This window comes from Cylas formicarius, unplaced genomic scaffold (genome assembly GCF_029955315.1).
Source record: "Cylas formicarius isolate icCylForm1 unplaced genomic scaffold, icCylForm1.1 PGA_scaffold_6__28_contigs__length_40554024, whole genome shotgun sequence".
NCBI lineage: Eukaryota > Metazoa > Arthropoda > Insecta > Coleoptera > Brentidae > Cylas > Cylas formicarius.
In genome coordinates, this window is record NW_026844347.1 from 4,464,611 (window position 1) to 4,491,038 (window position 26,428).

The 26,428-nt window shown below is 34.4% G+C and overlaps 2 protein-coding genes across 6 annotated transcripts in view; both read right to left on the reverse strand.

Annotated features, from left to right (window-relative positions):
* Window positions 1-8,580, reverse strand: part of LOC132704141 (uncharacterized) — a 12,443-nt gene extending 3,863 nt beyond the window's left edge. The window contains exons 1-3 of the mRNA XM_060673952.1: window positions 8,260-8,580; window positions 7,459-8,208; window positions 3,229-3,262 (exon numbers count right to left, since the gene is read on the reverse strand). Coding sequence (XP_060529935.1) covers window positions 3,229-3,262; window positions 7,459-8,208; window positions 8,260-8,389 — 914 coding nt within the window. The 5' untranslated portion in view covers window positions 8,390-8,580. The remainder of the gene's footprint in view (window positions 1-3,228; window positions 3,263-7,458; window positions 8,209-8,259) is intronic.
* The window catches only part of LOC132702990 (complexin), a 444,845-nt gene that overhangs the window by 190,450 nt on the left and 227,967 nt on the right, over window positions 1-26,428 (reverse strand). The window lies entirely within an intron of this gene.

The window sequence follows — 26,428 nt, forward strand, 5'->3', positions numbered from 1 at the left end:
ACACTAGATCGCGTGTTCAAGAAAGAGTTGTAATGGACAAATTACATATTACATATTACACGGACATATTAGTCTTTAAATAATCCTAGACAAATACACGAAATAAAAACTCAGGGGTACCAATCCATTAATGTATGGTGTGCTGTCATAGATGGGCATATTTTGGGTCCGATATGTATAGATCAAAAGTTAACTGGAAATCATTATTTGCAACTGTTAGAGCACCAAAGAGAACAATATATAGAAGATTTATCCCTAAATATATCAGCGCTAATTATATGGCGGCCAGACCTGTGCCTCTCCTCACACTGTGGTACAAGTTGAAAATTTTCATAACATCGAATATCCCAAGGGTTAGATAGAGAACGGCGGAACTATGGATTGACCAGCCTCGACTTAACTTTAATGGATTTTTTCCTTTGCCGACACATAAAAAATCACGTGCACAGAACACCTTGTAATAAGGTCGTGGAACTTCGGCAAAGGATATCAGGGACAATCAATCAGTTAAGAGACAATCCGGAAACGTTATAATTAGAGTGTATGAGTATACAGGTATTTAGAATAGTTTTTAGAATTTAGAATTTCTTTATTTTAATGTGTTTTTGTCCTACTTTAATTTGTAAATAATTATTGTTGTTGCCGTCAGTCATTGAAATTATATAAAAATATTGCTATTTTTGCCGATTTGTCAACAACGAGTGAACTAAAATATAAAATATGTTACATCATGCTAATCAGAATAAGATATTCTATTAAACACATATATAATATACAGGGTGTTCAGTTAAGAAAATATATGATGTATGCCAGAAAATTGATAGTGTTTTTATGTCACTTGGAAAAAAACTTGACTACTAACCCTACATTTTGTTTTTTTGTTTACCTTGATATTTCGAAAAACAAAAAAGTTACAGCCAATTAAAATGTTATCAAGATAAATTGATAAATAAATAAATAAAAACACGGTCAGGCAAATGTACATAGAGTAACAGTTGTTCGTATTACGCTATAACGCGAGTTACGCATAGTCACAAATTTTCTGACAGGTATTGCTTACTTTTCAAATAACACTTTAGGTTGAGTTTAAGACGAGACGGTATGGTAAATTAGCTGCGAAAATCAGAGGAACGACTTCAAGGCACGGAGACTACGTGGAATCACTGGGATTGATGACAAGTAATTTCTCTAGGATGAGGGTGGATCTACTCAGGCACACCTACACTACTATCAGAAGAGGTAGGCAATGTAAAAAAAAGTCTACACATGTATTGGTTCAAGTAGATTCTGGTTCCAGTTAGCTGTAATAGTTTTGTTTAATTCATCTATTGCTTAATTTCTGCAATTAAGTAATTAATTATAAATGCTGTTATATATGTTTGGTCTTTAAAGACATTAATAGGAATGTCACAAATTTTGTTATGTCACATACCAGTTATCTTTGTGCCAATTTTAAAGCAGTTTTTTTCAACCCGAATGTTATTACACTTATAATTTCGCTGGAAAGCTTAATATTTTCGGAAATTACAGTACAGGAGGATGAGATTAATTTTAGAAAACGACGAAAATAACTTTTTTATAATATTTTGTTATTATTATAAATTATTTTTCATTAAAAATAAGTGGAACTTTTTTATAAGTTTCTTTTAACTTATGGTATAACCAGACCGGCATCTTAAAAATACTTCAGCGAGACGCGTGCGCCCATAGGACAAGTATTCCTAAGATTTTTCCGCTATTATGGAGTTCAATATGCTGAAAACCCACATGTCGGCTGATATTTCTTTAAGAGTTTAAAATATAATTTTTGTCGAAAAAGAAATATATTTTTTTATTAAATAGTATAAAATATGATTTTACTTTTGTATATCCAGAGATACGAATCTAGACATGTAATCCTATAAATAATTGAAAAAGTGATACGCGAGCATACACTGTATTTCATGTATTTCTTGATTTACTTTTCCATACTTATATGGAAAAAGGTGAGTTTGTTAACACCGTGATTACTTTCACCAAGTGATATATAAGTTGATTAATAAAACGGGCAAACGTCATAATAGCATCCGCGGATAAAATCTACATAAAACATCCCATCTCTCCCAACCCCGTGATACATCTACCGCAAAACTATTTTTGTGTTTTATTATTTAACTACTAACTACTAAACTAAACTACTATTAAAGTACTAACCTTAAACAAAAAAAACGAAATTTGTATATCCAAAATTTCAGAATAAAAGTAAAATACGAAATAATTTCATTCGACTTTTGAGATTTTTTAATTAATAAAAATACATATATTTTTCTAAACAGATAGTATATGAATCGAAATTTCATTTTACAAAATAAAAAAAAAAGCTCCATCAGTCCTTAGCTCTTAGAAAAAAAAAAACTAACTTTATAGACGGTTCATTAAATAGGAATAAGAAAGAAATTCTAAAAAATGCATCATACGTATAAAAGTTTCGTTTGTGTGTTGCCGGATGTAAAAGTTGCTGCGTTGTTAAAAAGCATCATGAACTGTGTACCACTGGCGACAAGTGAAGCAATTAGAGAATGTTATAATGTAATTTGTTTTGAAGTAGTATTTTATAAATATTTCTCAACTCCCGTTTGTAAAATACCTAATTACACATCGATCTAGCGTGCGGGAAACGCCACTTTACCACGTCAGTTGCGTTTCCCACGAATCCGAGTCACTTCGGACATTTCCGGGGATTTACCGTACGGGTTTGGGAGCAATCGGATGTTTTCGGAGATATTTCCCATGTCAATGAATTTATTCGTGTTGTTTTGCAAAAAAGTACCCAAAGACTAACGGTTATAGAAAAAGTATAGTATGCAACATGTTCGGTAAATTTTTTAAGTAACTCGTATATTATACACTCGTTCCGCTCGAGTCAAGTAAACTCGTGCCACTTCGGACATTTCCGAGATCTTACCGCACGAGTTTGGGAGCAATCGGATGTTTTCGTTTTTTAAACACTGGTGAGTCAAATGCCGTTTACCGCACTTGTTGCATAATATACTATTTCGGTGCAAGAAAATCGTTAGCTTCAAGTGGTCTTGGTTTCACAACCAGTGCAGCGGCCAGTGGCTTACCAAATAGTACACGAATTCTAATTTCCAGTGCATCTTGCGAAAGTTCATTTTGAGTATCAAATAATCAGTAAAAAAAATATAGTTCCAATTTTATGGAAATAAAAATGAAAGACTGTTGATTTACGTGTGTTTACTTTGATTGCCCATGCAAGTTGTAGCTAAAATCAGAATATCACATTTGTCTACGCTACTTACAGGTTATTTTCGATAATTTGAAAATGAACCAAATCCACAAACAATATATATATATATATATATATATATATATATATATATATATATATATATATATATATATATATATATATATATATATATATATATATATATATATATATATATATATATATATATATATATATATATATATATATATATATATATATATATATATATATATATATATATATATATATATATATATATATATATATATATATATATATATATATATATATATATATATATATATATATATATATATATATATATATATATATATATATATATATATATATATATATATATATATATATATATATATATATATATATATATATATATATATATATATATATATATATATATATATATATATATATATATATATATATATATATATATATTCTCACGTATTGATTCACGGATGGAAAAATGTGATGACACTATATTCCGGGATATCATCCGTTCGCTCGTTGAACTCCGACTGGAATCCTGCTTCCGACTGGAATCCTGCTTCCGACTGGAATCCTGCTTCCGACTGGAATCCTGCAGACGTTTCGCCAAAATCTCACTTGGCATCTTCAATGCTCGCGCTCCGAAAACACTTCGAACACTGGGAGGTTATCGGCGGTGCGTGTGGTATTTATACTCTGCGCCGGAGATGGTAACGGTGCTGCTTGTGCGTGGGGGGAGGTGGCTCCGCCCCCTGAATTGTCGCGTTGTTAATTTCGCCCGATCGTAGTTGCGATGTCCCCGTTGGCTGCTGCGCATCGCTCTGCTGTTTGATTATCGTTCTCCACGTGTTGGATAAATGCAGAGCGTCGTCTCTCGTATTGAGGTGTCCGGACTTTTCTATTTCGATGGCCTCTCGTATAATCCTAGTCCTAAAATCAGGAATATTAGCTATTTGTTTGCAAGTGCCGAAATCAATTTTATGGCCTGTCTGATGTTGGTGCTGAAACAAAGCAGATGTTGTTTGTTTGTTTCTTATGGCTAAACGATGTTCCTCGAGCCTGGCTGAAATCCTTCTGTTGGTCTGTCCCACATACGTCAGGCTGCACGATCCGCATGCTACACTGTATACTCCTTGGTTTTCCAGAGTAATTTTTTGTTTTGGGTTTCTTAGTATTGCTCCGATGGTATGGTCAGGTTTGTATGCTGTTGATATGTCGTGTTTCCGTAATATTCGGCCGATTTTGTCAGTAACCCCCTTGATGTATGGCAGGACAGCGATCGATCTTCGTTGGGTCTCGTCCTGCACTCTCTGCTGCGGCTGTTGTTGTTTATTGATTGCCTTGTTGATGGTGCGCCTTTGGTATCCGTTTTGTTGAAGACAGGTACTAATTTTCTTCAGTTCTTTATCTCTGTTCCTCTCGTTTGTGAGCCTGAAGGACCGAGCAATTAATGTATTTGCCACTGCCTGTATCTGTGATGGGTGGTGATGAGATTTAGCGTTCAGATATCTATTAGTGTGTGTTGGTTTTCTATAGACGGTGTGTTCCAAGTGTCCATCTTCGGTCCTTGTGATGTGCACATCTAAAAAGGGCAGACTGTTATCCTCTTCAAGTTCTATTGTAAATTGAATCCTTGGGTGAATGGAATTCAGATGATCTAGCAATTTCAAAAGCTCCTCCTTGCCAAAAGGCCATACAACAAATACGTCATCAACGTATCTTGTCCATAGTTTTGGCTTCAGATTTGCCTTCTCTATTGCTTTCTTTTCGAAGTAAATCATGAAGAGGTTGGCAATCACAGGTGAGAGAGATGATCCCATTGCTGCTCCATCTATTTGTCGGTAAATTTTCCCGTTGTGCATAAAGTAAGCGTTTTTCAGGCAATGTCTTGACAGATCCATTATGTATGGCGGAAGATCTTCGTTTTCTTCTATAAGCAAGAGTGCCTCTTCTACTGGAATACTCGGGTAGAGGGATTTGACATCGAAACTTGCCATAATGTCGTCCTTGTCCATCCTGAGAGAACCTAAAATCTGAGTGAAATGTTCTGAGTTTTTAACATAGGAATCTGCCTTTTCCACTATAGGCTGAAGTGCACTGGCCAGATGTTTTTCCAGCTTGCATAATGGTGAGTTAAAGGCGCTTACGATTGGACGCAGGGGAACCCCGTCCTTATGGATCTTTGGGAGCCCGTAGAATTTTGGGCAACGACTCGATTTTTCCCTCGGAATAAGTTTCTTCTTTGTATCCTCGTTTATTGATGAATCGAGAATTTTGGACTTAGTTGTTTTCTCCAAATATGTCGTGGGATCTCTGGTGACTAGTTTGTATATTGGGTCGTTCAAAATATCCTCCAATTTTGCATTATAATCCGACGTATTCATGACGACAGTGGCATTTCCTTTGTCTGCTGGCATTATTAGAATGTTTTCGTTTTTGTTTAGATTCCTTAAGGCTTGCATTTCTTCTCTGCTTAAGTTTGGTTGCGGTGGTTTTGACTGTCTTAAGACTCTGGCGACATCTTGCCTAATTAACTCCGCATCTTGTTCGTCTATGGTGGAAAGACTTGCTTCGACGTTGGAAACGATCTCTTCGACGGGTACTCTTTTTGGAGCTATTGCGTAGTTAAATCCTTTATTCAGTACGCTGACTTCTGTATCGGAAAGATGGTATGCTGAAATATTATGAACTGTACTGCTTCGGTTTGTGTTTGGCACTTGTCCTGATTTTTTGGAATTTGACTGAAGGATTTCTAATTTCTTCCACAGTTTTTTTGACGTGATGTCCTTGTCTTTCTCAGTGCGCCATGATGTTAATAATTCTATGCGGTCCCACAGCAACTGATGGATCTTGTTGCTCAGTTTCAGGTGGAGTCTGAAAAGTTGTAGCTCAGTCTCACTAATTTCGTACCGGGTCCGCCTGATCTGGTCTTGGAGTAGGGCCTTGCTAGCTTTGTCCAGGATAGCTTGTGTCTTTCTGGTGCGTGTGTGATAAGACAACCTTGTAAATGTTGGCAGCAAGTTCTGGTTGCGGCAGCTTTTAAGAAAATTCAAGTTGCACAGCGAAATAACCCTCCTTTGTCTTAGTTTTTCATAACACTTGGTGGCTGTAAAGGTCTCCTTCCCGTAAAGGTGTATGATATTCTCACGTATTGATTCACGGATGGAAAAATGTGATGACACTATATTCCGGGATATCATCCGTTCGCTCGTTGAACTCCGACTGGAACTGGAATCCTGCAGACGTTTCGCCAAAATCTCACTTGGCATCTTCAATGCTCGCGCTCCGAAAACACTTCGAACACTGGGAGGTTATCGGCGGTGCGTGTGGTATTTATACTCTGCGCCGGAGATGGTAACGGTGCTGCTTGTGCGTGGGGGGAGGTGGCTCCGCCCCCTGAATTGTCGCGTTGTTAATTTCGCCCGATCGTAGTTGCGATGTCCCCGTTGGCTGCTGCGCATCGCTCTGCTGTTTGATTATCGTTCTCCACGTGTTGGATAAATGCAGAGCGTCGTCTCTCGTATTGAGGTGTCCGGACTTTTCTATTTCGATGGCCTCTCGTATAATCCTAGTCCTAAAATCAGGAATATTAGCTATTTGTTTGCAAGTGCCGAAATCAATTTTATGGCCTGTCTGATGTTGGTGCTGAAACAAAGCAGATGTTGTTTGTTTGTTTCTTATGGCTAAACGATGTTCCTCGAGCCTGGCTGAAATCCTTCTGTTGGTCTGTCCCACATACGTCAGGCTGCACGATCCGCATGCTACACTGTATACTCCTTGGTTTTCCAGAGTAATTTTTTGTTTTGGGTTTCTTAGTATTGCTCCGATGGTATGGTCAGGTTTGTATGCCGTTGATATGTCGTGTTTCCGTAATATTCGGCCGATTTTGTCAGTAACCCCCTTGATGTATGGCAGGACAGCGATCGATCTTCGTTGGGTCTCGTCCTGCACTCTCTGCTGCGGCTGTTGTTGTTTATTGATTGCCTTGTTGATGGTGCGCCTTTGGTATCCGTTTTGTTGAAGACAGGTACTAATTTTCTATATATATATATATATATATATATATATATATATATATATATATATATATATATATATATATATATATATATATATATATATATATATATATATATATATATATATATATATATATATATATATATATATATATATACAGTGGGGTTGCTGCCACATCCCACATTTCGACCGCCATTTCTCTTTATTCCTCCACTCATCTTCTTTAATTGCTCTATCCTTCATTATATTTCTTATACCATCGTTCCATGAGGTCATAGGTCTTCCTTTTTTCCTTCTGTTTTTGGGGGTATATTTTAGTGCTCTTTTTGGCCATCTCTCATCGTTCATTCTCTGTACGTGCCCATACCATATAAGTTGTCTAGTTTCTATTCGGTCAGTGCTGGTATGTATTCTCCCTGTTCTTCTTCGTATTTCTTCATTCCTGACGTGTTTTACTCTCGACACTTGGCGTGCTCTTCTCAAGAAATCTATTTGTACTGAGTCGATAACTTTCTTCTCGTTCTTCGTCATTTGCCAGCATTCTGCGCCGTACGTTAAGATGGGTTCCACAACTGCTTCATATATTCTAATTTTCGTACCTATTTTAATACCGGTGGACCACAACAAGGAATTAAGCGCTTGAGTTGCTCTTCTTCCCTGCTGAGCTCCATTTTGAATGTCTGTTTTTGAATTACCTTCTTCCGTTATGACGCTTCCTAAGTACTTATAATTTGTAGCTCTTTTTATTTTTCTAACATATAGTTCAGGATCTTCATCTTCGTGTTTTCCTCCTACTTTCATATATTCAGTCTTCTGCATATTCAGTCCCCAATTCTCATAGTGTTCTTTCACATTTCTCAGCATGTAATCTGCGTCGTCTTCATCGCAAGCTATCATCACTTGATCGTCTGCAAAAAAGAGGCTCGTCAAATATTTGTCATCTAAATTTACTCCCATACTTGCTATTTTTTCCCTCCACTCTCTTTGGGCTTCCTGAATATATATTTTGAATAGAGTAGAGGACATGCTACAGCCTTGTTTTAATCCTTTGTTCACTGAAAAACGGTTCATATATACACACATATACATTGTTGAGTCCGGTTGTCATTAATACTTCAAACATTTTCTTTAAGGGTACCCTGTCATATGCCTTTTCAAGATCTATAAATACTAAATTGGTAGTTAAGTTGGATCTTAAATTTAAAACAGTTCAAATTTCCGTGGTCTTTGTTTTGCCTAACTACAAAACGTTTCGGATATGTGGATCATTGTCCTTTACCAATTACATACTAAACTAACTCCGACGACTATTCATCTTTTTTAATTTTTCACTTTTACAAAATAGGTTGTCTGGGGACAAGACGGACTTCTGACCATTTTATGATGTGTTGTTTCGACCAAACGTGCTCCGCCATCTTAGATCTCAATATCAATTCACGAAGTGCTTGACAGAGGTCCCCTCTCCCTCACTTGTTTTGATGTTTATGTTCTTTCGCTATACGGTTTTATTTGATGTACCCTTTACACACAGAATCGTTAAGAATTAACTTCTCAGTTAGGCGTTTTATCGAGTATTTTACAATTGGTCATAATAATAATGAAAAATTTCTCAGCATAAAATTATAAGTAGCAACGTATTGCTACAAAACTAGTTAATGTCGTGGATGTAAAAACCTTGCTAAATGAAATAAAGACTTTACCTTAGCCATCCATTAATATTAATTTCTGATTTCTGGATGCTAACAGAAACGACTACAGACCAAAACTACATTCAAGAAACAAAGAGCAAACAAAAGAGCCGGTTATTACGTATATTCAAAGTACATTTTTCTGGATATTTTTGTAAACATGTTCTATATCTGCAAATAAAACTGCCGCAAAATAAACGTTAACAGACTAATAATCGTTAATCCTTTCATTAAAAGGCAGGCAAATACTCCGAGCGTATTTAATAGCGTCGTTGTGTTGTTATCTACTTCGTCACGCGTTTTGGCACCCTTTATTGTCGTGGTTGTGAGGAAGCTGCCTGCCAGCAAATTTAAAAAGCAGATTTTTGTACAATATTTGCGCAACAAATATTATTGTTTAACAAAATTTTAATGTATGTTTGTCGAGTGTTATAAAAAGTTTTTATAGAACTTCACATCCACGTTTATATTATTTTCTTTAAATCCTTTGTTCGAGCTGTTGTCGATAAAGTAGGTGTTGTTTCAAATTATTCCAGAATAAACTTCTTCTTTTACCTACGAGGATAACAGATTAGGTTAGCGTCAGTTTCAGCTTGGCAGAGTGATGTACGTTGTGACAAGCGCATTATGAGCAAATTTGTAAATTTACTTATTTTAAATGAGCTACAAGAAATATGCAGGTAAAGCTTTCTATGGACATCTGAAAAACTGCACATTCCTTTTTTACTTTGACGAATTGCGAAGGGATCGGAGTATTTCGTTTGAAGTGTGAGATTTGGAATTTTTAGATTTGTTTTAAAGAAGTTGAGTGCAGTAAGAGAGGCTGATTACTAAATCAAAGAAAACGACATACTTACATATGGAGGATGTATTTAAATTTGTGTACAGTTAAAATGAAACAATTACACAGGTCTACAAAATTAAACTTTTTGGAAGATGCTTTTTTTTGAAAATATTGTTGCAATACACTAGCGGTCTGAGTAAAATTTTGACAACTGTTTTTCGCCATCCGGGTAAATGCTTGTCAGGAAGTCTGAACGCTAACAATTCGGATGCATTCTTTGGAAGATGCAAATCTCTAATTAAATCATTTATTTTCCTTTGGTTAAACACTTCGCGCTCTCTGAAATCTGGTATGAAATCTGACTTATCAGGGTGGGAATCAAATTCCTCTGGTTCTGACCGTGTCTTTATGAAATGTTCATTTGATAAAGACACGGTGTTGTCGAAACAATTGTCATGTCATAATATATAATTTCGTGAAAATCTGAACTTTTAGTTCTTATTTATTTTGATAAATGGATTTTCATCAAGTAAAAGCCACATCAGTTCAATTTAACAAAATTTATTTGGATTGTTCATACAATGTCTTTTTTCCATATTTATATGTCTTAGAACACCAGAAATGCGCAACCACGAAGACAACAGCCGCTAACATAATAGCACGACGACCAATAAAACCAAACTGCGCCAACTCTGTAGTTTTGCAGATAAATATAATGTTGCCCAATCACATTTAATTTCATAAAAATCAATTCATTTAAAAATCATGCCTAACATGGAGCAGAAATATAATGTTGCCAAATCACATTTAATTTCATAAAAATCAATTCATTTAAAAATCATGCCTAACTTGGAGCAGAAATATAATGTTGCCAATCACATTTAATTTCATAAAAATCAATTCATTTAAAAATCATGCCTAACATGGAGCAAACATTTTGATGTTATAAACAAAATTACATTTTTAAGATATAGAGCGCTACAAAAAAAAGATTTGCTAGATCAAAGATATGGCGTTTCTTGGAAGAAGGGTCCCAAAAATATACAAATAAGCAAACAGTGTTATTTATTCAGTTGCTTGACAGGACTTTTCGGTGTTTTATATAAGCGCGTAGGAATCTAATTATTTCAGAGCGTAGTATTGTCCAGATGTATTTTTTAAGCGGCCTATACACATACAGGCAAGTGTTAAGACTTGCCTGTACAGGTCGAGACACGCGAGTAAGTGCGAATGTGTATGGGTCAAAACTCAAGGCGCGTTCAGTTCCAAGCGCGGCTCGAAGCGATTCAGATTGTGTCTGATTTTTAGAGCAAGTGCGAAGGCCCACTTCATTTTTCGAAACAGCAGCAGACCTCACCGACTGGTTTACCTGGAGGTTTACCTGATTAGTGTGTGGCCGCAATTCGTTTCGCACTTGCTCGCATGTGTATAGCCCCATTAGCTTTCTCGTTTCATCGTGCTTGTATTAATTTCTTAAAAATCAGTAAAAGTAACGCGAAAAAATTGCTAAAATGTTTATTCAAAGCAAATAGATATCAATAATTTAAAAAAATTAATTTTCAAGATATCATCATAGATCATGATATCTGTATTAAATATCTACTTGCATTCTACCTATATAGAAACACCATCTCGTATTCCTGTACAATTTTTTAAATTTCCATTATTATTACCTTATAAGTCTCTATTTCTTGGTATGTTGCTGTTTCATGCCTCTGATACGTCTTTAAGAATATTTGTACCTACCATTTATTTACTTATGCAAATTTAATTAGTTTTTACTACGAACAAAACCTGCTGATTAGCGGGATTCGTTGTTTTATTACTAGCAGTAGATCTGCACAAGCTTTGTAAGAAAAACCTTGTTTGAAAACAGTACTGCCAATCAAGCACCTTTTTTCAGCTGATTTCCCTACTGATCTTCATAGACGTCGATGAAACAGAACCGCGCACAGGTATTCTTCTCTTTCTTGAAGCCGTTTAAACGTATAATGATACGTAAGGTTTTGTCGAAGGTGTTGTGACGTTATCTTTACGATTTATATTATATTCATTTGGACAGAGATAAAACTTGAGCGAAAATAAAAATAAATAGTTGTTCAATAATTAAGTGTGCGTAGTGTGGCTTTTATTTGAAATTGATTGACCGATGTATAAATTAAGACAATAAATTTGAAAACCAAATATGAACAATGTAAAATCGCAAAATCGTTCTAAATGCTACATGCGGTATTAGCAAATTTCTAGTTTCAATTTATATTTGGAAGCTTGGCGCGCCTGTTGCCAAAGTTTCCCTGCCAAGAGCTGGAAAATCAATCGATTTCAAATTATGTAAATATGGGCAAAACTACTTATTGAAAGAACAATAAAATCATATCGTACAAGTTTTCATCTATTTGGATTGAAACAGTCGACAGAGCTTACGCTTATAGGAGTTTGATTTTCGTTTTATATGGGTGACTCATCAAAAACTTACTGCAAAGAATTAAGTACAGTCACGAAAAGATCGTTTCGACAAAATCCAAAAACACATCAAGTTTGTGTGACAGGGGGACAAATTTTGACACAAAAAGCATGACAAAACAGGTTGTCATAGGACTCCACTTTCTAAAACATGACTTTTCTTCGAACTCTTGGCGCCAACCGTGCATAGTCGGCTTGTCTTCGTGCACCCAGCAATAAACCTGGCCTCCAGCCATTCGCCTTCAGGGTTAAGCTGTATAGTCTGCTTGTCCTTTGGACTCCCTTTTTGCCTTCTCTAAGTGCTAGTCGTGCCTGCAGGGCTTACAGTTGCAAGTGCCATACTATAAGTCCAGAATTCAACAAAATTGAAGTATTCTTGTAAAGTTAGTAAGACGTGACAAGCTAAATTTACATTATGACACTAACGATACATGTTTAATCTGGTAAAAGCTCTGTTTTTTGAATAGGACTCTAGTTACATAATTTGAAATGTAATCTTATGTTATTTTCAATATTGGAAAAATGTACTAAGTGATAATTCAATCAATCAATGAAACTGTTTTATTTGCGAGACTATAGACGTCGACAATTTTTTACAATTATGATACTTAGGACAATTTAACAATCTATTAAATTAAAATTTCCATAGCTGATAATAAAAAATAACCGAAGTAATGTGACTATGTCAACTGTTTATCATAAATTTACTTTTCAGTAACTGAAACCATAAACTTTGCCATGAAAAAAGTTTATTTTCTATCTCAGATATTTTAACAAAACATTTAAGGGGGCGATTTTTGGATGCACTTAAAAATTAGATGAATATGTGTCCTAAACGTCTTAACTTTTGAGGTAGGTACATAAATATAAAATATTTTTTTAAATCTGTAATACCACTTTAGATATTTTAATAAAATTTGGCACACATATAATACGTATCAAGAGGTATTACTTAGTGTACCACTTTTTTTTAAATACATAAGAGAAATTAGTTTTTGTTTCCAAGTAAAAACGTGCGACGGACTAAAAAAAATCAAATCCGCTCATGAATGAATAGAAATATTATTTTTAAAAAAAAATCAGTAGCGTGCCACTGACTGTCTACGGACAAATAATATTTTGGTTAATTAGTTTGTGTTTACATATTCGTTCTTCGATTTTTTGAAGTATTTTAGTAAAACAGATAAACTATTACTTAAAGTAGAAATAATAATGATCATAATGATAATGATTCTCTTCATACTGTCATCTGCTGCTGTATCTCAAAAGTTAAGACGTTTAGGACATATGTTAATATGAAGTTTTCTTATTAAAATGGACCCAAAAATCGATCCTTTAATTATTGACATTCAATTAGAAAATACCCTGTACAATGCATTTGCTCGCTGAACAACCCTTTAAACACACAGACCTTGAATTACCACCGAATTAAAATATAAACCAAAAAATCAGTTCAGTTGCCACATTTTGGGATTTTCGCTGATCGAGTACTTCGACGACCTCGTTATCGTTTCCGTTGAAACAAATTTGTCAGGAATAACGAGATCGATCTAGCGTCGGATCTCCCAACAGTCACGTCACGCGAAAATCTACGATTCGTTCGACTTTGCATTGCCAATAGCGCAAACGGAAAAGAATCACGTCTTCACCTTTTGGGGAAAACCATCAATCTCCCTTTCCAAAGCAGTAACGTACGAGCTGCCCCACGTTATTAGTCATTAAGTAATCGAATTTAGTATTATTATTTAGTATTAGGTCGCACAGTTTTCCATAGATTGGTATATGTGACTTTCTGCAGGATATTCCATATGCCCATATTCCATATGCCCATATAACGATTTCGCCCGTGTCTTTAAACTGCAACCACATTTACACAACAACTTATACAATGTTCTGGACAGTCACTTTGCTCACTCAGTTATCATAAAGGTGGGTACAGTACAGATTCTATGTCTCCGTTTAATGATAATGTCAAATGACAATATTTCAATTGTTTTCACCATGTGCATCATTGAATATTTCAATTTTTCATTAAAAATAAATGTAACTTGCTAAAAAATACTTTTCCCTCACGGTTTTAAAGATATTCGCAATTGAATATTTTTTATGGATTACATTTTATGAGTAATGAATTATAAATATTCCAAAATGTGCATATGAAATATGTAGTGTGTAGGAGATTATAACTAAATTTTCCAATTCTTTTTAATTTTTGAGATAAAGGGCGTTTTTGAAAATGAGGCATTTTAAGTGGTGCGTTAACTTTTTTCTTGTACCACTTAACAAAAAGCTATAGCAGTTCCTTATATTATTTTTGTGTGAAGTAATTACATTTAAAATTATAGTGTACACACTCTTCCCTCTGTCGTTTATCTTTCGTACTGTACTACAAAAAATAATAATATTCTTTATAAATAACAATTTTATCTGAACATGTTATATACAGACAAAACGTCAATAATTAAAACAATTTGTATAGTAAGAAAAACAAAGAACATTTTCATAAAAAAATAATTAAAAAATGTTTTCCAACAAAAGCTGTGAAATGTATTAGCAAAAAGTTGTTAGTATGGTTTTTGTACAAAATATTTATCCATAAGAAAAAAAGTGCGCTACTGATCCATCCAAAAAATATTTTTATATATTATTCACATACAATCTGGAATAAATTTTATCTTATAAATTTTTTTTTTGCGTGCGTCTTGTATTCAGGTGCAAATAAATAAAAGCACTAGCAAATAGAACATCATAGAAAAAAATGTTTCTTAAAAACATTTTTATATGGAACCCACTATATAATTAGAATTATAATTAAAATAATTTTCTAAAATAGTGAGATGTAGTACTTTGCGTGGCCTTGTATATGGCATATTTAAATAAGCTGAGTGCGGTTTTCATTTACTTTTTTTGCCGAATATTCAGTATTCCTCATAGACAAGGGCGAATATGCAAATTTCATGCAGTCGTTATTATTGGGCAAGGCGCCAAAGAAAACTTTTATTTTGTATTCTATTTCGGATATAAATGACCATTTTTGTATCAGTCGTTGCCTGGCTCGCCAGCAATAAAACAGAATATTCAGTTTGAAATTATATATTTCCATACGATATACGTAAAGAATCTCAAATACTGCATTTAGATACAAGTTCTACTGCACCTTCGGAATTTTGGAAACGGTAAGAGATGCAGACTGGCTTATGTTTGCGATTCTGATGATATTCCGTTTACAAATGAGAGTTTTGTACTTTTGGAAATATGGTAAGACTCTGGATATATCTTTAAAACCGAAGCCATCCTATATTTTACCACAGAATTTAATTGGAAGTGGTTTCAGTTAAGTTTTGCCAACAGAATGGTGGCAAATCGTCAGGAAGTTTGATTAATCAACAACTGATGCAGGAGGAGATTGTAAATAGTACTGAAGTTTCTTTGAAACATGTACCTATATCCATGTGTTACCGATATGTATAAATATATTTTTGTGTTTAGGAAATCTACAACAGAAAGAGAAAGTTTTCCACTCCCTACGCCAACAACATACCCAATTATGCACTGGCAAGTTTGATAAACGCCACAAGTGGAGCTGGCTCAAGTGCAGCCAGTGTTCAATAAAAGAGTATCTGAATAATTTTATCAGCATGTTAAGGTCATTAAACTAACCAAACTAACATTCTAAAATTCTACATTCTACATTCACTCATACGAAGGACACACCGGATTCAGTGACTGGATATTTAATATATTCGCCGAAAGCGTTATAAAAATGTAGTGTAGACAGAGGCATTGACTGCCTCAATAAAGAAAATCACTGGTTTGGTCATTCTACAATTGGGAAAATTCGAGGGCACGCTCTGCGAAGGTATATGAACTGCACTAAAAATAATTGAAGAATTGTGTACAGAGCATGCTCGGTCCATCAATGTCAGGAAAATCGCACCGTAGCTCCCAAGTATTAAACCACGCTTCACCAAGGAGGTAAAATACCTTGGGGTGACACCTGATATCAGGTTAACATGGAATTCCCACTTCGAAAACAGTATTAAAAAAGCAGAGTTGCCATGTAGATCTATACGACCTTTAAAACCTCTGCCAACATATGGCACAATTGTATTAAATTAGAAAAGACCCAATGAATGGTATGACTGTCACAGGGGCTATAAAAACCACATCAAATAAAGTTCTGGAGGTAATTCTGTGTCCCACATTTCGTGATATATTGGAGGCAAGAATGGATTCTATAGGGGCAAAATTTATAATCGACAAGCTCTATACGACGAACACCAGAACGAATACACGCACCAACGTGGCAGTTGTCTCTACTCCGATGATTTGAAAGATAAAAAAGGATGGAGATGCGCATTGTACTGCAAAGAACTCCTAAAGGAAAACTTCGGGAACAATTTGTAAAATTATAGAATGAAAAAGAAACTGGCTAGGAAACTACTGAACTATCCAAACGAAACATCAGTCAAACACAGGTATTCCTCAGGGTCATTGCTTGACAAACACTAATTTAGATTTGGTTTGCAAAGCACGTGCCGGGTATGCGAACAGGAAGACGAGACAGTAGAACACATTCGGTAAGAATGTCCTAATCTGTCGTTATATCCATCCCCTATGGTCATCATGGAGACATCGTAAGGAAATAAGGGGGAAGATCGAAATATTTTAAACTAACCCAGACAATCTACGGTATAGTCAAAAGCAAAGCATAGTAAAATTTAGTTGGAAAGAAATTTAACAGTGGGAATGATAGCACTGAAAAGATACTCGAGGTTGTAAACTATTGCCAATATTTTTATACGAGGAAATTTGTTGTTAAAGTTTAACCATACAAACATGAAAGACTCCGAAACAAAATACTAATAAAGATAATATTTGATATAGGGTATATTTTATATGGTAAATAAACTTCTTAAAAGCAAACACAAAAAGCGATAGAGTTCGGAACGCAGCTATTTTAGCCGAACTTGGAGGTACCTTAAAGTAATAGCAATATTGTAGACACGGGTTTACGCATCTATAAATTTGACTTTGTTTTACGTCCAAATTTCTTGTTTTATGTGCATTATCAATCATTGAGTTACTTAAATTTTCTGTTAGTACAAAAAAAAATAGTTTCTGTGTAAAAAGTATCAAAAATGTTTATAATATTTTTAAAAAATATACCATATCAACTGTATAACAAAAAAAGAAAAAAAAACTCAATTACTAATATCGAGAATTACAAGATAACTTGGGGAATATGTTATTAGTTCACTGATAAGAGTTTAACTTTGCCATAGTTCCGAAGTTAAAACAGATACACAAAGGCTTGTTTATTCAATCCGAAATAAGTTTTAAACAATTTTTTAAATCGTTGTTTATATTATTGTTAAATCTATATTATTTGGGACCGGTATATGATACAAAATGTTTTGCCTGATTGTTTGCGCAATATGTAGTAATAAATATATTTTTTGAATTTGCTCTCATGTTGTAATTGTGACAAATAAAATAGTAAAATTTTTCATTTTTATGGACAAAACTACATGCAGTTATTATATACAAACCTTAATTTCAAGTATACCCCGACAATACAAGAGATTCATTGGATATAGTCTTGGTTTTCTCAGTAAAGTGCGCAATATATAGTTCTGTGTTACTTTTAGATGGTCTAGATAACAGTTCTGTGCTGCATCGTATTTTCTTGCACAGGGAAAGAATTTGTTGATCCTATTTTAAATGGTTATCTACTACTCCTAAATATTTGATACAGGCGCACTATTGTAGGGGTTCCGTAACAATGTTCACAAGAATTTCATCATTACAAGGCCGACTGGGAATAGGCAATATATTGTGATTTTACGATAATACTTTTTTTAATGAAAACAATCAGGTCATCAAAGGAATTATAGTTTGCCTCATTGTAATAAATATAATTAGGTATGGTAAAATAAGTAATGCTTCCCAAAAATACTAACAATTCGGCAAAGTTTCCGTATTTCTTATTTGATGTATCACAGTTTATGCATTTGGAGACGTTGTTCTGACAGCCTGCGATGTGTTTCTCAGAGCATTTTTTATAAGCTTTTATTGTTTTCACAGTCGCCACCTCTATTGTGGTACTGCTGGGAGTTGTAGCATCTTAATATGATAATATTCTCATTTACAGGGTATCTTTCCCATTCGATATAAACTTTTCCACAGCAAATTAGGCTTTTGAAAACCTCAGGACCGCATTCCGCAAATAGCGTTCTACTTTGTTTTTCCATGAAAGATTTAATATAATAATAATAATCATTGTATTTAATTGGGAAACTGGTGGAGTTCACATTCTTCATTTTATCAAAATCGTGGGCTGACGAAAATTTAGAAATTATTCTTCCATCAGGTAATCCTTTTTTACATTTTACAAGGACCCCGATATTAACTGGTTAAATCTTTGTCTCAATATCAAAATTCAAAAAACATCATCTACGCATAATAACACAACATTTTAAAAGTGGAGGTGAAACCAAGCCGTTTTTTGATATTTTTTACAGGTTCCGAGATATCATCATTCCATCAGTCAATCCCAACCATAATAAATAGGGCACCCTATAGATGCAAAACGTATACCTGTAGAACTGGAATAGAAATTGTGGCAGTCCAAATGTCCGTTTCCAGAATTCTTGTATTTTCTTTATAAATAATCTTTTGAAAAAATTAACCAAAATATTACGAAATTCGGATCCTTTTAAGTTGCTTAAATTTCTTCTATGTTACCACAAAAACGGTTCCCCTCTCGTAATGTTTAATCCTCGTATAAGAAAGGATGATTTAATCTTTAAGGTATGGGGGTTTTGAAAGGAATTCCGCATATGAGAAATTTAGGTCAGTACGCAAGGCGTCTAAAATTCACCCTCTAGAAACAGATTAGTTAACAAAATTTCCACCCGATCCCTGACTTTAAATATTTTCTGGAATAACATTATGTTCCGCATGATAGGCATGAAGAACCCCTTACCATGGGCGTAGCAACTAGAATGCATCAAAATGTAGTTTATAAATTTGTTATTATGTATACTTTAACCAGCTAGTAGGAGAATATGAGTTTCTTGAGATTCATGTTTGCCCACCAATTAAGCATTAAAAAATGTTTTTTCTACTCCCTTCCCTAAAACGCCCAGCCAAGCACAGACTCAAGACATGCAAATTATAAATTATTATATTGTCTGTGCTTGGTTAAGTATGTTCTAATTAGTACGAATAAACGGTTGTAAAGAAACTAGCAATCAATTCGCTCCATAAATTATGAGTAGAAACAAAAATTCTATTAAATGTATGCGAGAAAACTATCGCAGAGAAAATCGCCTCCCAGCCCTTTAAATCCTGCCTTTCCAGCTGATAACTTTATCACCCGGGGACAAAAGGTGTAAAATCGTTACCAAATTAATTTCGAAGTAGATATGGTTAAATTTAAACTACGTGTCCGCGTTTACGCACTGCTGAACAGTTGGGGGCGGAATTTACAAAGCGAGTCGGCTCTTTGTTCGGAAGTTTTTTGAGACCGAGGCCGCGCTGTATTTCTTTCGGTCGAAACGCTTTGCAAATAACAATCCGTTTTTTTTACATCAAATTCTCATTGTCAGTCTAAATAGAAGCAAAAAAAGCGATTTGGAAATTGAAATCGTAATTTGCATGGAAAGCCTGTGAACTCTGATTTACAGCAGCTTTGTAAGGTAACTTTACTCTCAACAATTTAGCTCGAATAAAATACTTTGAAATAGCATTTTAATTCTTAAACACTAGCAATGAACAATGTGCGAATCTCAAATTTGATATGGAGGCCAGTTTATCGCGTTCACCAGAAACAATAGGTTTGGATATGGTCTGAATTCATACAATAAACAATGAATAAAATCAGAAATGAGATTAAGAAGTGAATGTGGAAACATTATACGTTAATACCGGCAAAACTATGAAAAGAAAAATTAAGCTTGTATGGAGTGGAAGCATGGAGGATCACGAATGGATTTCGAAAGAAATTGGATGCCTTCGGAATATGGGTTTACCGTTGTATTTTACAGATAGTAAAGAGGCAAGTAAAGAGAAATTGCCTTTAATATTAAGCAACTAAAAAATTTCTTCAAATATTTCAAAACGTAAAATTTGTAATAATTCAACTTATTAAAAATCCTTCCAAAAAGGCGTATACAAATTATATATTAGTATAGATTATTTCAGGAGTACTATTTCAAAAGAGACTGTATGATCTTCTCAGCATTATATAAAACTTTCAACAATTTGACAAGTTTTTGACTAACAGGGATGAAAATTTCCCATAGACTTAAACAAAGGTACATAAAATATGAATAATAAATTAGCAGTTGTCATTATTACGTGGAAATTCGTTATTCATACAGGGTATTCCAAAACAAATGTGTAATAGTTAAGGGGATGACTTCTTGTTTAAAATAAATTTTAGTTATTGTTTGTTATATAAACGTTAGGTCAGAGGCCAACCATTAGGAATATACTGCGCTGCAAATGTAGCGGAAAAATAGTATTTTATTTTTAATCGCATAAACGAAAAGTGTAGAATTAAAGTTTATGTTTAATTTAGAAATTTTCCTGTGACCTGCAATTTTTTCATTAAAATAAAAAAAAATAAAACATTTATCAATTATCTTCTAAACAATTTAGAATAGCAAATATTTCTGAAACTAATTGATTCATGGGTAAACTTTAAACATTTTTTAAACAATTTAACACAAATAAAAGCACAACAAATAAACCATTATTGTATTAAAACTCTTATTATTGAAAAATTAAATGATCAGATAATAGATTGTTGATTAAATTAGTTGAATTGTGTATTCAAATTAACTGGGCAATGTCAAATAGAGCAATAATAAGAAACGTTTTAAGAAGTGACAGCAGCCCACTAAATTTTCGTATGTAATAATTTTTTTTTATCTTGTTATAAATTGCTTTGGATTTTATTTTTTATTTGGAAAATGGTAACTATTGTAAAAATGAAGGAGACAAAAATTCTTTAAATAAAATATTAAATAAAAAATATCTTATAATAGTAATCTTTTCGTAATATTTTTTATTGTTCCATTTTCGTTTTTAAAAAAAATATATAAAACATTATTACTTTTGTAGCATACCGTATGCATATTATGTTATTTTGTTATTATTTGTTTCTTATTTAAGTTTAAGTTCTCTAAAGTGCGCGAGTGGCGGTAAATATAAAGCGGTGCGAATCACGAAGGGTCGACCGGGGGTGATGCGAGGGGAAGTACTGGACGTCGGCGAAGTTAAGGTGGACTGAGGCGAGCAGTGGGTAACAGGAAGGCAAGAGAAGCGGTTGCGCTGCAGTGTTGACGACGTCCGATCAATTGGCGTAAGGTGGAAGGCCACCTTACGTTCGAATATTTCTGGGTCTTGAGAACATCGTCGCCGAACAACCGTTGGGTGGTGGCAGCCTGCTACCGCCTCAAAGATCCTTCAAGGGAACGTCCTCCGCTCCCACGTAAGTCCGTTCCACTCGGAGTGGTGAATACCGCAGACTTGTGTGCGTTTCGGTTCGAACCTTGTTTATTATCAGTGTACTTTCGGCACATATTGTTTATCGTTCATTTAACAATCGCCTCCCATTTACTTAGAGTAGTATTTATCGGTTTATTTTATTAATAAATATCTTCAATCAAGCGACCAAGAACCTCACTTCCCTTGTTATAATTATAACGAAACATTACACTATATTATTTGTTGGTGGTCAAATCAAACACCACTTACTTTAAAGTAGGATAAACTTCTTAAATAATTTCACAAAGTACCCTCCAGCTCCAGCCATGTCACACGGAATTTTGTCATTACAAATTAAACGCCGGATATTATCACTGAGTTTTTGTATTGGATCCAGAAATATGTATCACAAACGATTTGTTTTACATGCACTCGGTGTTTGTGATCAGACAACGGCAAAAATTACTTCCCTTATCAAAGTTTAGTTGAAAAACGTTTCGACGAACGCGACGCGGTCTCATTTTAAATCTAGTTTTGAGACTTCCTCAAAATTCAATTATTCGATCCAAGTAAACGAAGAATCGAACAAATCCGCAGAAAACTGCACGCTACCGGAACGTTATTTGATCCCGCGAAAGAATCGGTACCCGATATTATTCAAGACGAAGATGGATGAAGATATCCCGCACGCTGCGATTATCCCTCAGAATAATTTGCGAATCCTTATTAAAAGTGCCCACGGAATTGAATTTGCATACCGACCGGCTGCTGAATTGCGTTATCGCATTAGGGGGCTCACACTAATATCGACAGTGGAGTGTTACAGATTCGATTATGCGGAATGCCAAAGGCATAATCTTTCGGATTGCAAGAGGGATTCACCAACATTTTAGAATATAAAATACACATTAATAACAATTAATAACGACATGTTAAATTCTATCTGTAAGAATATTCCCACACACTTTAACATTTGCATGTCGGGGATATCCCAAAGATATTAATATCAAAACGAATCACGAGAATTCATTCATAAACTGCGTCGAAACTTGCAAACACTTATGAAAGGTTTGGTATTCATGCTTGATTCTTGGTTCAGCTAATCAGGTTCTATGCTTGGAAATGTTATGCTGTGCGGTATATCATAGGTGTAGCTGACTAACTAATAACTAATAGTTACACTAAAATTTAGAGGTAAAACACTTGTTAAATCTGTCTGACGTATTCTCTGATAAGTCAAAATTTTTACGCGTCGTAGTATAATGGCTTATCGGGCCACGGAAATAAAATCTTTGAATCGTACATGGTTTTCTGGAAATAGTATATTATGCAACAAGTGCGGTAAACGGCATACTATATGCTTTCCACGACCATTAGTTTTTGGGTCAATTTTTCCATGACCATCAGAATTGACGAACATCAAAATTCAAGCCGTACTATAAAATCTCTGAAAACATCCGTCTGCTCCTGTGTGGTAATATCCCGGATGTCCGAAGTGGGGCAAGAAACTCACGTGGTATAATTCGATTTTTGCAGAAGGGAGTTGTTGCCGAAAAAGGCTGTATATTGACGAAAAGTGGAATGTATAAATATTTGAACGTGATCCAATCGTGCGGCGTCTACGTAGCGCGAACTTCAAGGTATCCAGACCAGGTTGGCACTGATCACTTTAAATATTGCAGATTTAACTAACCTTGCAGCACGTGCGGGCCAGCGAGGTTGCACGTTACCGTTCAACCACAGCTCGAGATCCAGATCTCCACTTTTTTTGAACTTTTTTCGAACATGCGACTTCTTCTCGTGCCGTGAAGCGTTGGATGTTATTTTGTTTGTAATATTAAGAAACGGATATTGCCGCTTATATGTTATGATTGAAACATAATTAATTTAATAAATGAGCAGCCGCATTCCGCATGTGTAACCCTAAAATGAATAAAGAAAAAGGTGTAAAACTTTGAGTGTCTTATTAAACGTTATGGGGACTAAAGATGACAGTCAACCAAATTTGGAAAATGTCACACTCACCTTGAATTGCCCTCCAAAACTATAAGGAATGCGACAGAAACATTAATACCCAATAAAATACGACTATCACATTTTGATAATAGAATCACAGTCTGTAATAAATTGTAGGAATTTGGAAAGACGTGTGTGGCCTAGAAAGGAACACGCTGTTTGGTGCTCCTGCCAAAGAATAGGTTTATCTAAGGCTTAAACGCTCGAAATTGGTCCGGTCTCTTTGTCTAACAATGATTTGTCGCAAAAAACAATACATTTTTTGCTTGTCGCTGAACTAAAGCGTGTATTGGAGCCGACCGCTTGTTTCAAGTGTTTCTCCTACTATATATGACAAGATGAATACAAATAATTATGAGGACGATGTGCAATGTAAGTCCTGCAAAAAGGACGTAAAACATGATGAGCAAGGTGTCTACTGTGAAGGGAAGTCTCAATCGTGGTGTCACATAGAAGTGCATCAATATCCCAGAAAAAAACATATAAAAAGATTTCTAATGATATTGCAAAAATACTGATGTGGATGTGCCCTTCCTGTCGAAAAATGCTAAAAGAGCTCATGACAAAGAACCCAGCTGAGAAAAACATTATAGAGCAGTTTGGAAAAATAGAAAACAAAAGTGACAAACCCATTACATTACCCAGCAATTTACTAAAGATAAACATGATAGTAGACGGACGTGGCGTGATATTGAGACAAAGACAATATTGGAGTCTGAGTAAAACGTAAAAAAGAATTACTTGATGGAAAAATAATACTTAAATTTTTGTCAAAACATGAACAAGGAAGAACTTGAAGCTCTGATTAAAAATTGGAGCCAATGATTATTTTAAGGTGAGATATATTAAATCTTCAGGGAAAAACAAAGTAAAACGTTATTTACGGAATGCGTTCCTCAAGTTTTCAAAAGGCTAATTTGCTGTGGAAAAATTGATATTGAGTGGGAAAGATACCTTGTATATATTAGCATATATATTAAGGTTCTACAACTGCCAGCAGAAGCACCATAGAAGTGGCCACTGTAAAAACAGAAAAGCTTGTTGGATAATATTTTTGATAATAATATTTGCGAGGGTAGTCACTCCGTACGTGTGGATCCTGGACAGATAGTTAACTTTGCAAGTAGAAACAATATACTAGTTAGTGTTATGCACCTAAACATTCGTGGTGTCAAATCAAGTTTTGACAAATTGTATTTTTGGAAACGTACAACTTGTCTTTTGACCTAATAGTTTTAAGAAAATGCCATTTTTTGGAAAACTATAATACCTCTGATGCCCTGCTTGTTTTCACAAAAAAGTATTAATAATAGGTTTTAAAATTGTAAGCTGCCAATATGTGGGATAAAAATAACTAGAATCTAAAATACAAGTAATTTTTTACACGAGATTGGCGATTTCTTAATGAAATTCTTCTAAGAAAGGTAACGGAACCCCTCAAAGAGTGCGCCGGTATAATAGGTGTAGTGATATATATATATATATATATATATATATATATATATATATATATATATATATATATATATATATATATATATATATATATATATATATATATATATATATATATATATATATATATATATATATATATATATATATATATATATATATATATATATATATATATATATATATATATATATATATATATATATATATATATATATATATATATATATATATATATATATATATATATATATATATATATATATATATATATATATGTATATATAAATATATGTATATATAAATATATGTATATATATATATATATATATATATATATATATATATATATATATATATATATATATATATATATATATATATATATATATATATATATATATATATATATATATATATATATATATATTTGATAAAGGAGTGCAAAGGGGTACTGAGGAGGGTGGCTGAGGAGAGAAAGGTCACGTTGGTCTGGGTCCCGGGTCACACCGGTATCCGGGGCAATGAGGCAGCGGACGCCTTAGCCAGGGAGGGCTCCTCGCATAGGCATATAGGGCCAGAGCCCCGCTTGGGGATCGCAACGTGTGTGAGGCGGGGAGCTCTCGAAGCCTGGGCGAGCCATCATAAGCCTAACAGGATGTAAGTTGTGCATTTTTTTCGTGACATGCTATTAATGTCGTCCGAATGGACTAGTCCTGGTAATGGTAGCCTGTTGACGACAAATATCGGCTTCCGCACCAGTAGGTTTGCTTTTTCGTTTCCTTCCAGGCCATTGCGACCAGATATAAATATTTGCGTTACTTCATTTCGGCTTCCTAGAATAGATACAGCCGCTTAGCAGATCTCCCTATGCGCTTTTGAGGGAGATTTCAGCGACTTTAATGCCGCCTGTCAATCGGTAAGTACACTGATTTTTCTTTCTCGCATGGTACCAAGGCGGAGTCTTCTTTGGATGTTCTCCATAGATGCCCACCACAACACCTTTATTGTATTAAGAACCATGCATCTGCGAGACTTAGTCTTTGAAAATATTATTTATCAGGTAGTTAACATCGCTAGTCGATACTATGTTATCATAAAGAAGACACCATATGTCCCAACACCAATCAAACATGAAAAGTATTTTAACTAGCTGTGCTGTATTCTACATAACGATGTATGCTATTAAATCAACTTAACCAAATATCCACCAATACTATGATA